The 16861-nt window shown below is 37.9% G+C and overlaps 5 protein-coding genes and 1 long non-coding RNA gene across 8 annotated transcripts in view; 4 read left to right on the top strand and 2 right to left on the bottom strand.

Annotated features, from left to right (window-relative positions):
- The window catches only part of LOC149692730 (putative ammonium transporter 3), a 32824-nt gene extending 23090 nt beyond the window's left edge, over positions 1-9734 (top strand). The window contains exons 2-10 of one of the 3 annotated variants that reach the window (XM_089868615.1): positions 6566-6791; positions 7176-7373; positions 7427-7778; positions 7840-7911; positions 7976-8035; positions 8114-8187; positions 8264-8580; positions 9095-9161; positions 9318-9734. In XM_089868615.1, the coding sequence (XP_089724741.1) occupies positions 6566-6791; positions 7176-7373; positions 7427-7778; positions 7840-7911; positions 7976-8035; positions 8114-8187; positions 8264-8580; positions 9095-9161; positions 9318-9577 (1626 nt within the window). In that variant the 3' untranslated portion in view covers positions 9578-9734. Of the gene's footprint in view, positions 1-6438; positions 6792-7175; positions 7374-7426; positions 7779-7839; positions 7912-7975; positions 8036-8113; positions 8188-8263; positions 8581-9094; positions 9162-9317 lie in introns of all 3 variants that reach the window. The other 2 variants (XM_089868614.1, XM_089868616.1) reach the window with 2 other exon arrangements.
- On the bottom strand, positions 87-2891 carry LOC149692734 (methionine aminopeptidase 1D, mitochondrial-like). The gene is made up of 8 exons (XM_089868623.1): positions 2746-2891; positions 1336-1672; positions 1147-1270; positions 1009-1076; positions 790-953; positions 628-725; positions 512-559; positions 87-300 (listed from the first exon to the last, which is right to left on the bottom strand). Exons 2-8 carry the CDS (start codon positions 1648-1650, stop codon positions 158-160), a joined length of 960 nt encoding a protein of 319 aa, XP_089724749.1. The 5' UTR covers positions 1651-1672; positions 2746-2891; the 3' UTR covers positions 87-157.
- sel (canopy family protein seele) lies at positions 2057-3253 on the top strand. The gene is made up of 5 exons (XM_089868625.1): positions 2057-2348; positions 2411-2526; positions 2596-2790; positions 2856-2964; positions 3068-3253. The coding sequence occupies exons 1-5, from the start codon at positions 2261-2263 to the stop codon at positions 3100-3102; spliced, it is 543 nt and encodes a 180-aa protein (XP_089724751.1). The 5' UTR covers positions 2057-2260; the 3' UTR covers positions 3103-3253.
- LOC149692732 (putative ammonium transporter 3) lies at positions 3934-5722 on the top strand. The gene is made up of 8 exons (XM_089867517.1): positions 3934-4154; positions 4221-4543; positions 4604-4675; positions 4745-4804; positions 4887-4963; positions 5030-5240; positions 5300-5405; positions 5471-5722. Exons 1-8 carry the CDS (start codon positions 4122-4124, stop codon positions 5720-5722), a joined length of 1134 nt encoding a protein of 377 aa, XP_089723643.1. The 5' UTR covers positions 3934-4121.
- On the bottom strand, positions 7406-8323 carry LOC149692731 (uncharacterized). Its single transcript, XR_016382865.1, has 2 exons — positions 8243-8323; positions 7406-8079 (listed from the first exon to the last, which is right to left on the bottom strand). It is a non-coding gene; the product is annotated as an uncharacterized LOC149692731 (long non-coding RNA).
- A 3064-nt stretch (positions 9735-12798) lies between the features above and the next one.
- On the top strand, positions 12799-16754 carry LOC149692729 (putative ammonium transporter 2). The gene is made up of 9 exons (XM_089868830.1): positions 12799-13578; positions 14121-14317; positions 14391-14743; positions 14839-14910; positions 15298-15357; positions 15428-15504; positions 15779-16095; positions 16163-16470; positions 16532-16754. Exons 1-9 carry the CDS (start codon positions 13446-13448, stop codon positions 16620-16622), a joined length of 1608 nt encoding a protein of 535 aa, XP_089724956.1. The 5' UTR covers positions 12799-13445; the 3' UTR covers positions 16623-16754.
- Positions 16755-16861: the final 107 nt, after the last annotated feature.

Here is a 16861-nt window from a genome sequence, read left to right as displayed (position 1 = left end):
TACTAATCGTTTTAATTTTTACTGTGTTTTAAATTTAATTAGTATCGAATAAGTAAGTTCTAGGGTCTAATAAATAAAATTGCGTGTTCTTTCTCACAGGAGATCTCTAAATTGTTTTTTTTTATTTTATTTATCTTTTGTATAATTAAATATCTATTTACAAAGTTAGAATTTCGACACCTTTATTAGTAATTAAAAGCGTCTGTTCGTATTGGGCAGTCCGGCAACCGTCCGTTGTCACTGCCGTCCAACCGTCTTCCAAGATATTAACCTCACCACCGCCTTCACTCAAAATTGGCTCTGCAAACAAAATGGATGTCCGACTTTGAAATTAATTTAAAGAAATATTTTCACGTGTTTGTTTGTTATTAGTATTCCAAAATAGTAAATAAATGTGGGGAAATATTCTCTGGTTAAAATTATAGGTTAGAAAGTCAATAATACCAAATCAATAAACAGGAATTGAAAAAGGAACAACGTGAATATTGTTGGCTAAAGTAAGCGGACATACCTATAGTGAAAACCATTCTTTCCAACATAACTCCGTAATCAGTTGTTTCTAAAATAAATAAATAAATAGATAAGAAACGCGTGATCAGAGATGAATTTATAATTAAATAAACTGACCGTAGTGTAGAATATCAGGTAATCCGTGGAAATATCGTCCAATTCCGTGTCCACAAAAACAGGCCACAACTTCAAAGCCCTCCTCATTAGCAAACCTCCTGTTATGACGAATTACAATTTTAAAAAAAAACTTCTATTTTAATCTAGTTTTATTTAACGTACTCGATTGTTTTGCCAATGGCTGATAGCTTTTGATTGGGTTTACATATCTCTATGGCTTTATTCAAAGATTCTTTGGTGACCTTTAATAAACGTTGACCATTTTCATCTACGTCACCGATGGCGAAAGTTGACGCGCAGTCGCCGTGGAACCCATTTATATACACCTAAAATTTGACACTTTTATTTTTAACCAATTAATTTTTGTTTTTAAATACTTACACTGACGTCAACTGTAATGACGTCACCATTTTCTAACGGTCTATCGTCGGGTATTCCGTGACAAGCCACTGTGTAATGAAGTGTACGAGTTATGGTACGCGCATGATGGTTAGCCGCCATTACGGGGGTATAACTCACCGTTATTAACGGAAGTACAAACTGATTTGGGGAAACCGTGATAATTCAAAGGGGATGGATACGCGCCGTATTTTAAACACAGTTCGTTAACTAATTCGTCGACTTCGTTTGTTGTCACTCCAACCTATTAAATAGTTAATAGGTTTTAATTAAACTCTCTATTACTTAATTAAAGTTGAAAATAATTACTTTTAAGTAATTTCCAACTTGGTTTAAGATTTTCCTGGCGATTGCGCACGAGTTTCTCATTAAGGCAATTTCTTCGTTAGTTTTGAAGTCAATATTGGTCGGTTTCGGTTCCACAATTCCATTTCGCGCGTAATTAGGAGTTTCAAAATTTGGCGGGAATTGAATTTGGCGCGTGACTTTTCCCGGTTTCACCACGTGGTATTTTCTCCTCGTGACGCGAAAGTCTTGGTTGTTTTTAAAGGCCAATAAGGGACGATTTTCAGGTAATTTTATCAGGGTTTTGAGCCACCATTTGAGCGTAGATGTTTTGAGCATCTCTGAATCCCGTCTAGCGGTTCTGAGGCAATTTTAGAAATAAATAAACTTCGATAATTTCTCCGGAAAGCGGTAACTGAAACAGCGAAATCTGGGAGATATACGAAATACCCTGATTCAACTTAATCTCGTAGCGTTGGTAAAGCTTAGTTAGGTTTGACTGTATGGGTTACAAGTTATAGAATTGCGTTGATAGAGTATATAAGCGGTATTAGTTAATTATAAAGAAAATATATTAAAAAATAACGAAAAACTTTGAAATTAAAATTTTTGATATTAAAATATTATCATATTACTATAAAAAAACTAAACTAGGCCTAATTTATTTTAGTTAAGATGTCACTTTTGTTTTTAAATAAATTCAGCCTAACTCTGCACTACTGTCAAGGGTGGTTAGGCGTCAACCTACCTCAGTTCCCGGTGCAAAGTTAAGTTTACGTAACCGAATTTTAGGAGGATCAATGCGTAAGGCTTTAGCTCATCCAATGACAATTCACCACGTAATTTCGTCTGCTTATAATATTTCACTCATGATTATTTTTGAATTAAAAGCACCTCAACTAACTTATTATCCTAATCACTAACTACAATTAAATTAAAGGGTCACAATATGAACGCGTTTTATTTAATTTCGAGTTTAATAGTCGTTTCAATCCAATTGTCTTCCCAGTCCAAGAAAGATAACTTAAAATGCATAGGTATGAAAAATAATTATTTTATTTAATTATAATAAGTATTAATTAAAATTTACATCATTTAGTCTGCCAAAAAATAGTCAAAGAGATAGTGCAAGCTATTGAAAAAGAGGATCCGCGAAAAACAATACAGGTTGGAAGTTTTAGAATAGAACCTGATGGTAGTCAAAGAAAATCAGAAGTAATTAGTTTTAATTTTTATTAATTTATAATTTTAAATATTTAATAATAAAATTATTTTAATTCTTAGATTAAATACGCGGCTTCCGAAATGCATTTAAACGAAATTATAGAAAAATTATGTGATAAAATGGAGGATTATGCTCAAGCCAAACATAAAGAAACTGGCAAAATAGCTCTTTTAAAATTAACTGAAGATATGGATAAATTAAGTACATACGATTTTGTCCCTGATCCTGAATTAAATAAGGGACTTAAATCTCACGTGAGTTTTACCTAAATTAATCGTAATTATTTTAAATTAATTGAAATCAATTAATTATTATTCAGTGTGAAAATATTTTATCCGATTATGATGAAGATATTATAAGTTATTTAAGGGGAAATACTAAACCAATATTAGAGGAATCCATACAAGAAGTTTGTACGGGAATATCTGGTAATATTATAATTTGTCATTCATAGGTGGCGGCACTGCAGTGGCTAAAATATTTTAACCGCGCGAAAATTGAAATATTTTCGTTTTAAATTTTTTTTTACAGATATTTGCGACAAAATTGACCATGAGGAGCTATAATTTATTTAAAATAAAATCTGAATAAATTAAAAAAGTTTGAAACTCCCTGACTTAATTTATGAATATATGTCAATACTTAACTAGTCTTTGCGCATACATAATCTCCTTCCCATGTACCTTCTCTCGATTTCCAATAAAATGTCATTGTACACATTTGCCTCTTTTTTAAAACCAAAGTTACAATTGAAAATATTAAAAATTATTCAACCAAGTTCCTTCCAACAGAAACGTTTTATTTTATTTTACTACTTTTTAAAACAACTTACAAGTTTAAATTTTAAATTGCATAAAACACTGACGCACGCATTTTTATTTTTATCTTTAACTTAATGTAGGCTAAGTTAAACAGACTATTTCTTCCTTTATTTACTCGGTTACTTTTATAAACATTAAGATTTCAATAAAAGCAACTTCACTTAACGCTTAGCGTGATAGTTTTTATTTCTATCCCACATTTTTCCGATCCATATTCACTCCACACTGCAACTGTTGCCCGCAACAACTTGGTCGCGAAAATCGAATATTTGAAAAGGAGAAAACTGGTCATTTCCTCGAGAAGCGTGCTTCGTAAAAGTTGGACACTCTAGCCCCCGGACAATTGCGCGATGGAGACGTCCACTAGCACCGTGTCCAGTTTGAGTTCGTTAATTCCGGACCCGGCTAATTTAACTCGGGAACAGTATTTAAGAAAGTCGCAAAAAGACGCCAATGACGTCGTCTGGATTCTGACTTCTTCTTTCCTAATTTTTACCATGCAATCAGGTAGGGGTTCTCCAAAGAGACGTTCCTTAGACGTGATTAAAACTTAAAAAAAAAACTACTGTACAGGATATGGTTTATTGGAATCTGGTCTGGTCTCCCGCAAGAACGAAGTGAATATTTTAATTAAAAACGCAACCAACGTGGTCTTAGGAGGTTTGGGTTATTGGCTATTTGGTTTCGCCATCAGTTTCGGACGTGTTAGTTACGCCCTATTCGCGACTGGCGACTTTCTAACCCAAGCTCGCTCTGAGGAAGAAATGGGAATTGTTTATTCCAAATACGTTTTTCAAGTAGGCCTACTTGTTCTCTTAATTACTTTACGCGATACTGAAGATACATTACAACCGTGATTATAGTTCGCGTACGCAACTACTTCAAGTACTTTCATATCAGGAGCCATGGCGGAACGTTGCAAATTCACGGCGTATTGCCTTTTTGCCTTATTTAACGTTTTCGTTTACGCCGTACCATCCGGTTGGATGTGGAGGGAAAATGGGTTCTTGTATACCTTAGGCGCCGTGGACATTGGAGGGTCCGGAATTGTCCATTTGGTTGGCGGATGTTGCGGGCTGATTGGCGCCATGGTACTGGGACCCAGGATAGGACGATACGATAAGGGTAGAGAGCCCTTACCCATGGGAAATCCAACCAACGCTCTCTTGGGACTGTTTATGCTATGGTAGGGGCTTGAAATTAATCTAATTTAGGAGATGTTCATTAAGCCTTCCTCGTATGTAAGGTGGGGATGGTTGGGATTCAGCGCCGGAAGTACTTTTGGAATTGTCGATGATAAGTGGAAGTATTCCTCTAGGTACTTGTTCATTTTGGGTGTGTGTGATTGGGGTCAAAGGTTAATTTAATATTTATTTTGGTAACGTAGGGCAGCCGTTACCACCATAATGGCTTCCATGGGGGGAGGATTCGTAGGAATGGCATTCAGGTATTCTTTAAAGGGACTCTTTTCTTACGCCGATTGCAGCTTTAAACTCAAAATTTCCCTTAATTATCAACCTTATTTACAGTTTTATTACTAAACGAGGTTTACACGATGTTGGTTTGTTAGTTGACGCCGTTTTGGGATCGCTAGTAGCAGTTTCCGGTATGGAAAATGACGTAATATACTTTAAATTGATTGAAAATGATTGGCGCATTCTCGTTAAAAAAGGCGGAGCTCCAATTTTTCGACCTTGGGAAGCGATTGTAGTCGGTGGTATGGCAGCTCTATTCGTTATTTTAGCCATCCCCGTTTTGGATTGGGCTCATATCGACGACCCGACTAATTGTTTCGCCGTTCACGGTGTCGGTGGAATTTGGGGTCTATTAGCCATTGGTCTATTTCCGGAACAGGATTACATGAAGGATTATACGCGCGGAAGGTATGTCCGTCCATACTTAGTTACTCTAATTAGGATACGATTAACATTTTGTCGCGCAGATCCGGTTTGTTCCTAGGTGGAGACCCCGAAATGTTGTTGGCCCAAGCGGCAGCGGCTGGGGTTCTTATACTTTGGAGTGTTTTAACGTCCGCCATACTCCTTATCGTAAGAATTATCCGCATCTCGAATGTTAATAACGAAGATAGTTAATTCGTGGAATGGGTTTGCAGATTTTGAAATACACAGTTGGAATTCGTATGACGATGGAAGAAGAGATCTTGGGTCCAGATTACGTGGATCACGCCTTGAAACACGACGGTAACGCGCGCGTCATCGAAGCCGTCGAAAAAAGATCCAAATTCGTTCGTAAAAGACAAGGATTGATGGTCCTCGTCAAAGAAAATATCAAGTTAAATTTAAGGAGGAAGAAAGTGGCTGATTTGGTCGTACCCAGAAATGCCTTCACGGCTACTAACGAATAGAGATTTCTCTACCTTGAAATGAACAGTCTGTCAATAAGTTAATGAAATTCTTGTTATTATTTATTGTCCCATACCACAAATATTTATTAGTAAATAAATCTTATTAATGTTCACGGTCGTTTTTGTTATGAACTACTTTCGGTATCACTACACTCGACTCGACTCCATAAATCACCGGTGAATTTCTAATACTTACGTAAAATTTCTCCGCTCGTATTCGATATAACGTTTAACTAAGTATATTTTGCTACTGCCTAAAATCATGTAATGGAGCAGTGCACGTATTTTTAATGATCGAAATAAAAAGAGTTATTAATACTTTCCCTTTTTTATTGCTGCTGTTAAAGTGTTAAGTCGTGTTACTTTATTTCGTAAACAAAAGTTCGTGACTCTGAGGAGCAATAAGGAAAAATATTGCCTGTAATGGTTAAACACTTCAAACTCGTGTAAAGAGTATCGCGAAGGGATACATCAGAAAAGTAGTTTTTTTCTTTTTGCCTTTTACAAGTACTTTATTGTATTGTTACGAAGAAAAACACGCTAATTGATTTTCTTACGCAAGACTAGTTTCTACTGTCATTAGACTTTATTATAAATAAGGTATATTTATTTGTAGAAATTTATGGGCATGTTCAAGGTTTTTCAAAGATTAAAAATTCGTTGGACAACTACGGTCAAGAAAATGCCCTTTTAACCAAAATCCTTCCCTTTTTTAGACTTCCGGTATTCCTTCATTAAGTTGAGACGGAAATGACGCCTGGAAAACTCCAAAGTTTATTTCTCTCTCACTCTTTCTCTCTCACTCTCTCTCTCTCTCTCTCTCTCTCTCTGGGAACGAAAAAGCGGCGACGTGATGGAAGCTTCCGTTTTCCTTCTCCTCGGGCATTTCTCCATCGGAGGAGAGAGACTCTAGACCAACAGATCGACTGCTGGAGAGATCGGATCATCGCCATGATCACCGCTTTGCTAAGAAGAAACCATTCCGGCGAAATACGACTTGATCCAGTCACGTCTGATGACGCCACCTGGATCTTCTCCTCATCTTTCGTCATCTTTACCATGCAAACAGGTTGGCAGCACTGATTATAAATTTATTAATTTATTTAAATTAGTTACTGTTGAGTTAGAGATTTTTTACATCTAGTATAATTTTAATAATAAGTTTAAATTTTTAATCGTTAAGCCTATTTTGAAAAAGACGTGTAATAATATTTCTCGCGCCATTCAAACTCGAACTGTCTGACGCTGTTATTAGATATTGACATAAACATTTTTGGGTCAATTTCGCAAATACGGGGCGATGTTTCTTTCTACAAACGGAATAAAAATATATAGGTAGCTAATAATAGCAGCCGCCTTATTTCCCAGAATATAATTATCTTGTTTTCTCGCGTGCGACACTTTCTTTTTATCGAATTTTTGGACGATGATTTTCTGCCGTTTTGTTAATAAGGTTTCGGTTTGATGGAGTCGGGAGCCGTCGCTAAGAAAAACGAAGTTAATATATTGATGAAGAACGCCGTGGACGTTGTTTTGGGTGGATTGTCCTATTGGATGTTCGGATACGGGTTACAATACGGAGACGGGCCCGGAACGAACCCATTTTGCGGATTTGGTTCCTTCTTTCTCGACGCTAATACCGAGGACATGGGTAATATACCCGCGCTAATACTAACGTCTTTGTAGACTTTTCGTACCAATTAGGACTGGTGTTTGCCACATTCATCTTCCAACTATCTTTCGCGACCACGGCAACGACCATCGTCTCGGGTGCTATGGCGGAGCGGATGACCTTCAGTTCCTACTGCGTCTTCAGCTTCTTGAATACCATTATCTATTGCATTCCCGCTGGTTGGCTCTGGAGGGAACGTGGTTTCCTGAAAACTCTGGGGGTCGTGGACTTTGCGGGTTCATCCGGCATCCATCTTTTAGGTGGCACTTCCGCTTTGATGGCGGCCATAGTTCTCAGACCTCGTATCGCCCGCTTTGATAAAGGCTCGGAACCATTACCGATGGGAAATCCAACGTACGCCCTGATGGGGACATTCACATTATGGTAAGTCGATACGTTTACGTCGCGTTGTTGACTTCTGGATAGACAACTGGTCGTTTCGTAGGTGGGGTTGGTTGGTCTTCAACTGCGGTAGTACTTTTGGAATTTCCAATAATAGATGGCAATATGCCGCTAGGTGCGTTTATAAACTTGTCATAATTTAGCTTAAAAACTTGACCATGAAATGTCACTTAATGTAGAGCCGCTGTTAATACGGTCAACGCGTCCTTTGGTGGTGGAGCCGTGGGTATCGCGCTATCGTATGTCCACTTATCTCTTGATCATGCATGTATGCCGGTGTGACCTATAAGTATACATATCCATGATATATTTTTAAGCTATTTTTTGCACCGAAATTTAAACGTCATGGACTTGATTAATTGCATTATGGGTGCCCTGGTTTCTATTACGGGTTAGTTAATAATTTAACCAACGTACTAATACTAACTATATCAGTTCCAAATTACTTTGTTGCCATATTTTTGAAGGTGGTTCTTCCCTGTTTTGCGCGTGGGAAGCGGTACTAGTCGGCGCGATCGGTGCCTTTTTGGTGTCCCAATGCAAACCGGTCCTGGATAAATTGCGAATAGACGATCCTGTAGCGGCATTTTCGGTTCACGGAGTTTGCGGAGCGTGGGGCATGATAGCCGTTGGGTTAATGGTCGACGCTGATACTTTCTTGAGACTAACTCGAGGTCGTAAAGGTCTCTTTCTCGGGGGAGGGGCTACGCTTCTTGGAATTCAACTTTTGGCTTGCGTCATCATTACCACTTGGAGTATGATCGCTACTGTCATCTTGCTTAAAGTAAGTTTATAATAAACTTGTTTGAGTTTGTGTTTTAGGCTCGTGTGGTCACGCGAACATTTTGCGTCACGGAAGTACAAGACCTAATTCGTGTTAGAATTTCATTTAATGATAAAAATCAATTTTAGGGTCAAGCTCGTAATATTTCTAAACAGTTGGAAGTCCGCGGAACTTTTTTTTTGTTTTCCCAAACTAAGATCCCTTTTCCATTTTAAAGGTGCCAATATTGTTTATTCACGTTAGAAAGCTGTAGGCCTAAGTATATTCTCTTTTTCTTGAATGAAAAAACATTGATACGTTTTTCGATTTTCTATGAAAACCAATTTAAAAAGAATTTACATAAATATTTCTTTGAACAGTGAAGAAACCCCGTGATAGCTTTTTACTGACCAATTCGATTGAAAGCTCGAGCTATATTTGCCAAGACCTTGGCTAGCTATAAACTCAAGCCCTATCTCGTGCCCTACCAAAATTACACTAGAAACAGTCTCTTACCTTATTATTATACCCGTAGTGTATCAATTTCTTCATTCCCATCCGGATGTCCTTACAACAAGAAATATTAGGAGCCGATTTCACGGGTTTGTAATGGGCTATTTTGATAATAAGACCTGAGCCATTTCGTTCCCCCGCTCCCCTACATAAAATGATTAAGCCGGGAATGAAGTAGCCTTCGAATTGAATATAAATAGCCTATTATGTCTCATGCAATAACGAGTGATGATAATTGTATTTAGAACACAATATTCGTCACGAGGGTTACGATTACGAAGGTATGATGAGCGAAATGACGCAACAGGGTTTGCTAGTCAGTAGGAAAACCGGTGGGGAACATCCTTTAAGAACCCAATGGGACAAGGATATTGTTTTGCATTACGTCGAGGACAATTGCCGTCAGAGAATTGTCCAATCTCTCAGATGGCAAGGTCGAAATTCCTCCGCCCAGAGATTTCTCAATGGAAATACTCGGCAAGAAAAGCATTGCGTTTTACTTTAAAAATTTGTTGTATAATGTTTCAAAAACATAATTTGAAACATAGATTTATGTAATTAAAATTAATATTAGTGTTCTTTTGTGTCTACTGAATGTATTCGTAATTGGTCTCTGTTTGTATAGAAAAACTAAATTAAAAACCTTTGTTCGGTTTAATCAATCGAAGTGCCTTTTAATAATTTAGTAATATCTGAAAATCTTTTTTCCAATATTAAATTTTTCCCGATACACATAATTTATTGCAATCATAGAAAAAAAAAACATAATTTTGAAGCTGAAATATAGTTTTTTTCCAAGATTGAAAGAAACCCAGGTAAATCCATAATATTCTAATGATTTATGAAACAGTAACGATTGAACTAAAAAAAAAAAAACGAGGGGAAACTCTTCTATACTTCCGGAAAGGTTAATACTTACCTAACCAGACCGGATGTGAAAGGCAGCTGATGTTTTGTTATTTATCCTATTTTTTTAAGTCTGAGGAATATCAGACCACGTTCACCTTGACCTATTATCGGCCTTAAAAAACACAGAAAAGTACCGAATTAAACGGAAGAGATGGATCGAAAAATAGAACCAGATCGGAAGTGAAGAGGAAAGAATCAAAGAAACCTATTTTTCAGGTAAGTGATTTTTATTCATCAATTATTTCGCTTCCTCGGCGATTCTTTGAGTTCCAATCCTAAAAAAATGTAAGATAAACTACCCAAGATTGTACAATGAATAAATTGCCGTTAAAGCGCAGTTTGCAACGACATTTTTGGCCCTAGAAATTTTTCGTTTGTTTTTACGAGCGTCCGACCTCTCGGAATCTGGTTAAGAATTAATTAAAGGCTGGCGAAAAGCGCTAAAATGGGGGTACGATACCGTTAAGGGTTTGGAGTTGACAGGTTAAAGACTCTTTGATACTTATTAATGAGGACCATCTTGGCTATAACCATGAAAAAAACGGTCGGAATATATTGAAAATTCAGCCTCTAAATTGTATAGTCTCTCATAATCTTGGAAGGAACCAATAACTGAAGGGCATTTCAGTCTGGAACCTTGCCTAGAATAAAACCATTCTTAACATGTTTCCACGATGGGATATTTAGGTCAGTTTCAGTACCTTCTAGGGGGCCTTCAACGTCGGCAGGCTTAGGTCTAAAGCGGGGCTGGCTACAATTTGGTCAGTTTCGGCCCAGGGCCTTCAAACTCTCTCGACCTCGTTTCCAAGATTGAAATACAAAATATATTACCAATCTTTCAAAAAAACTAATAAATTCAAAATTAAATTTTTGGGTTGTTATTTTTATCAGCAGCTTTGTAGCTGTACAAGGTTAAAGGGAAAGTATCAGAATACAAGTTGGGAAAACCAAAATATTACCTCTCCGAGTCAAGAGGTCTACTACTACAAACTTATTTACCCAGATATGGAGTTATTTCACTTTTTTGAAGTAAAAATTTACGAAATATTGAAGTAGTATTCCAAACATAGCAAACAGTAAAGTAGACGACATTTTACATCCAATAAGGATAAATCTTGGACACATGGAAATCAGTCAATGGGGAAAAGAACAGGAAATGAAGTCTACGCTTCAGCTGTTTACCCTATATTCTGGTAGCTACATTCACAACTGGTTTTCAGTGTAAACACAATCGTCTCGTCTCACCTCAACAATATTCTTAGTTTGCCAACACGAATGTTAACGTTAAATAACACCAAAGCTAAATTATACCCAGACGCACTAATAGTCATAGCGCACCGTAAAGAGAATAAAAAGTCTGTAGCTACTCGTTTACCACTAGCCCTTTTACTAATCTAATTGCCACCATGATCTTTTCTTCTATTATAAAATCTTTACCTGATTATTTAAGAGTGTATTTAACTTTCGGCTCACTCTGAACCGTTAATGTCTCTTCATTTCAGACACGAAAATCAAAGCCAAAAGTTTACTTCACTTCAGGCCTCAATAATTTACACTTTGTTTCACTAAGCCTATTGCGGATAATACTTGTTTTACCCGCCGGAGTCTAGGTCTTAGGTTTCTTCATGAAGTCACTAAACCAAGGATTATTCTATATACAGATGTCGTATAGCTTAAGTAATATATAAACAGCCATTTCAAATAACAATATTAAAAAAAATCTTTGGAATATCAAAATGAAACAGAGCTTTAAAGCTACAAAACTACTAAATGCATCATAATTACGAAAAATACTTCCACATATTCACTTTATATTATGTAAAAAGGGAATATTAAGGTTCTGTATGATTTCTTAACACATCAACACAAGGCTAACTGCTAACGCGACGCACTAGTGTAACAACGGACGGACACACACAGACAAAAAAATAAGCTGCTTTTTAACTCTTTCCGTATTAATTTTGAGATGAGAAACAAGATTATCTTAAATATTAAAATAAATATAATTAATATTAAATATTTTCTTCGTCAGTTGTTTGCCTTATTGAACGTTACATCGTTTTGATATAGAACAATTAAACATTCTAGAGAGACTTGACTAATATTGGCGTTTGAAATGAAGCATACGCCGGTTGCTTCGACTTACTCAAATAGGTAGTATATAAGGGATTCGAATCGCGGCTGTAGATAAGAACATCGCAATTGCGTGAACCTTGGAGGAAGACCCCTCCATTGGAAGGCTAGACGTTTCTCGTAACCCTAGCCGATCGCCGCGTATGTCTTAACCTTAAGGATGTTGGTGGTGTTAGAAGCCAGGTGTACAGACTGGTGTCCATGTGGGATGGACAAAAACAAAGACCAGAAGATGGTTGTGTTAGAAACCAGGTGTACAGACTGGTGTCCATGTGGGATGGACAAAAACAAAGACCAGAAGATAGTGGTGTTAGAAGCCAGGTGTACAGACTGGTGTCCATGTGGAATGGGCGAAAGACTAGAAGATGGTGGTGTTTAGAAGCTAGAAAGTTCAGACTGGTGTCCATGTGGGGTGGACAAATGAACAGTTGTTAGACAGACAATGGAGTTATAGCCTGTAAGTGGAATACAATTTCCGGGACTGTAAATGCGGTCTGGAAATTGAATACACGTTTGCTCCGATCTGCAAACTGCGAACGCGGTCACGTGGGTATAACAACGGACAGACAGACAGACAGACAGACAGACAGACAGACAGACAGACACGTCGAATTTAGAACCTCTCCGTGACATACGTCACTCGGAGAGGTAAAAAGTTGGCCTTGAATAAACTACAGATTTAAGGCGAAATACAAACAAAAGTGCATTGTTACGTGGTTTAAAGTGTCTCAAGAAACAATCATTATACTGGCAACATTTTCTTACGTCATAAACAAATATTTGGCTTTATATGAAACACCTTCGAGAGGGACTAGTGGGTCAATTTCTGGATATTCTTATGTAATGCTTCCAAAGGTCCGGCCGGTGTGTTAGTAAGTTATCGAATAAGTGCGAATACAGCGCCAAATTTGTCCCTGGCGACCGATGACGCCGTCCGGGATTAAATTTACTCTTGTCGGGCTAACACTCGGGTTTTCGATTCCCACTTTTCACCAGAGACTGTAGTGTAAGGATTCGAATTGACCGTACCTACGGCGAGCAGTCGGTCAGCTTTACTTTGTTTTACAAACGCTTAAAAGTACTTAAAGAAGTCGATAAAAATACGAACTTCAGTTCTTAGAATAACACGGTCGTTTAACTAAGATAAATTTAAATTAATTTTGATATTAGAAATTAAATTAATTTAAAACACTACCAAAATGCAATTAGAAATAGGTTAATTAAAGTATTTCTCGCCTAATTTTTAATTATTTATCGAACTATAAATTAAAGTTAATTTAAGTTCACTTATGATAACTTAAATTTCGGGATAAATTTAAATTAACGTCATTATGGATGGTAATTCAATGAACGAGACGCAAATCCCGACAACTCAGGGTCCCAATCAGGACCCAATGAGTATCTCGTGGGACGACGCGACATGGATTATGACCAGTTCTTTTATAATTTTCACCATGCAGTCTGGTAAGTTGAAATCTTGTTTATAATTCGCGTATTGACAGGCGTAGAAAGTATTTCAAAAATACCTCAGAAATCAACTTGTCAAAGAAGTTGAGGTTTGGGTTGTGTACACTTACGGTGTAAGGGAAATGCCTTAAGGGGGTGTCTATGTATCGAGTATTTTGATACCCTTGGGTTTTTCATAGAAGATCCTATGGGATTGCATTGGGTTAGAGTGACGGATGAAATCCGTTGTTATGGTAACTCTTTCCTTACTTTAAAGGGAGTATAACCCTCTAGGCGAGTAACAACAAAAACAAAAAACCAAAATAAGGTTTAATGAAAGGAGTGCGTGGGAAATTTTCGCGTTACCGAATTTGTCAAAAACTTTCGTCTGGGAAGAGAAATATTTTTAGCTTTCAAAGCATGATGGGTTATCTTCCCTTTAAGAATGCTTGAAGGAAATGATAATCTCTTTGGGAAAGGAAAAAGCTCAGGAATAACTGAGTCGGAATGGAATTTATAGCGACACGTTAACTAACACGAAATCTTGACTGGGGTTAAAGGTTTCGGACTTCTGGAATCGGGGTGCGTGACGCGAAAGAACGAAGTGAATATAATGGTCAAGAATGCGGTGGACGTCATCTTCGGAGGACTGGGTTACTGGATGTTTGGATACGGAATGAGTTTCGGTAACAAGGAAGGTTCCAACGGTTTCATCGGCTTCGGATCCTTCTTCGTTGATGCTGATGAGAAGGATATGGTAGGTTTTTTTCGGAAATTCTGTTTTAGGTTATGGAGAAACTAAGTACTTGGCGTGATTATCATTACGGCAGGGTGTTGTCTTCGCTACGTATATCTTCCAATTATCATTCGCCACAACGGCGACAACCATCGTATCAGGGGCGATGGCCGAGAGATGTAACTTCGTGGCGTATTGCGTTTTCTCCTTTTTCAACACGGTTGTTTTCTGTTTACCGGCCGGTTGGATTTGGGGGCCAAAGGGCTTCCTGCGTTACCTTCAGGTTGTCGATATCGCCGGATGCGCCGCCGTTCATCTGGTAGGTGGAGCGTCCGCCCTGGTCGCCGCTATCATGCTAAAACCAAGAACTGGACGCTACGAAATGGGTACCGAACAGCCACCCATGGGTTCGCCTACAAACGCCCTCGTTGGAATGTTTATGCTATGGTGAGTTTTCGAGACTTCTAGTGATGGACTTCAATTGTTTACGTCATCTAATACTTATCATCAACAAATTTGATTGTTTGTGTCTATCGTTTTAGGTGGGGCTGGTTAGGATTCAATTGCGGTAGCACCTTTGGTGTCTCTGGTCACAAATGGAAGTACGCTGCCAGGTAAAAGAAATCATAATCCCGACCATTGACTATTCCCCGTAGACCTTGAAATAATTACCTACCATGTTAGGAGTTGGTTTTTTCTCTCACCAGCATCGCGTAAGCTCATTATAACATAAATCGATTTTCACTACAATACCCGAGAGTTTTATAATATAAAGTTTCGAAACTTAGTGGTGTTGACCACTTGCCAAATATTATCAGACTTTTCTTCGAAGAACAGTGTACTTACAGAGATTAGTGTTAGTCTCCCGGATAAATTAATATTAAAGTCTGTTTGCTTTCTTTGGGATGTCAATGTCACTTTGAAAAGCGGTCAAGACATATTTTCTTTAAATTGGATATCTGAATTTTCTTTTTAATTCTAAACTTTGATCGACTTTATAGATCGGCTATTGCAACCATTAATTCGTCAGTTGGAGGTGGAATCACGGCTTTAGCTTTCAGGTAATATATTATCAAGGTATCTCCGCCTATTGGTCAAGAGTAATTGACCATTTCCGTTTCGTATTCGCAGCTACATCCTAAATAACCGGAAGTTTATGATTTTATCGCTGATAAATGGTATCTTGGCTTCTTTAGTTTCCATAACTGGTAAATATAAAGAGATCGCGACTTTTCATACCAAAATATCTCGTGTTTCCTTAAAATATTCCATAATTTATAAGATACCCGATATTTTGACATGGACTCCTTAGTCTATTTTTAATACAAACTACATTGGAGATACTATTTTTAATGAAAACATGTGGGAGAGACTTCATTAATTTCAGTTAATCCCCCTGTAATTAAATTAAATCGTTGCGTCCCGCGTGTAAGGGATTAAGAAAGATTAAGACTTCCGGTTCGGTTTTCTCGTTATCTTTAGGTGGTTGCGCGTTGTACCATCCGTGGGAAGCCTTGATCGTCGGAGCAGTTGGCTCGTTATTAGCCAATAGCGCTATGCCCTTATTGGATTGGTTAAGAATCGACGATCCAGTGGGTGCCATATCCGTTCATGGTGTTGGATCTATTTGGGGAATGATAGCGGTTGGTCTACTGGTTGAAAAGGATTCTCTACTATCTTTAAGTAGAGGTCACTCCGGTCTTTTCCGACAAGGGGGATGGTATCTCCTTGGTATTCAAGTCTTAGCCGTTGTGGTCATAACTACTTGGAGTACAATCTGTACTTTTATACTTCTGTTCGTAAGTACATATGCCGCTAGTGGAAAGTTGTTTGCCTCATTTGTGTTTAATTTTGTTTCGTTTTCAGTTAATAAATAAGGTGGTCCCAATTAGAATGGGTCTCGAAGCAGAAATTGCGGGTGCCGATTTCACGGAGCATAATATTCGCTATGAAGACGGGGATTTGTCCAGCTCGTGTATGGCGTCGAAGGGCGCCTCCAGGGAGTTGAATACTATTTCCAAATCCGAGAAATTAACAGTTCTCGATTCACCCAGAACAGCTCCAGCTGGAGCGGAGTTCCCATTTCCGGCGATCGAGTCCAGTCCATTCAGGCAGAATTCAGCCACTCAAACAGAATCACGTCCTAAAGGGAGACAAGTACTTTCTTCTAGAAGGTAGGTATTTGCGTTGCTGGACGGATGCCAGTCATTTCATTGGTTTAATTATTGATGACAGAAGGTCAACAACGTCTTTCGGGGCAACTAGGGTCAAGTTTAATCGACCAGCGACCAGAAACGCTTGGTCCTACGAACCGGAAGTCAAGTAGAGCTAATTGAGAAAGTTGAGTGTTAAAATGTATGGATGGGTTTAAAATGAACTATTTTTTAAATAAATCTATTAATATTGTACCACAATCGTACAATATACAAGACTTAATTTTGCGAAAATGCCTAAACTAAACAATTTCGTTTAGTCTGTTGTCCATTTTTTTTGTGATACCCCAAACCATAAGCCATAACCGGGATAACCCCTTAACTGAGAATCTGGCAGCACTGGCTTTCTCTT

This window comes from Phalangium opilio, unplaced genomic scaffold (assembly GCF_054372755.1).
Source record: "Phalangium opilio isolate 3A_F unplaced genomic scaffold, DU_Popi_V2 ptg000024l_1, whole genome shotgun sequence".
Taxonomy (NCBI): Eukaryota; Metazoa; Arthropoda; class Arachnida; order Opiliones; family Phalangiidae; genus Phalangium; species Phalangium opilio.
Note: the sequence above shows the minus strand (reverse complement) of the source record. Positions and strands in the feature narration are given on the sequence as shown.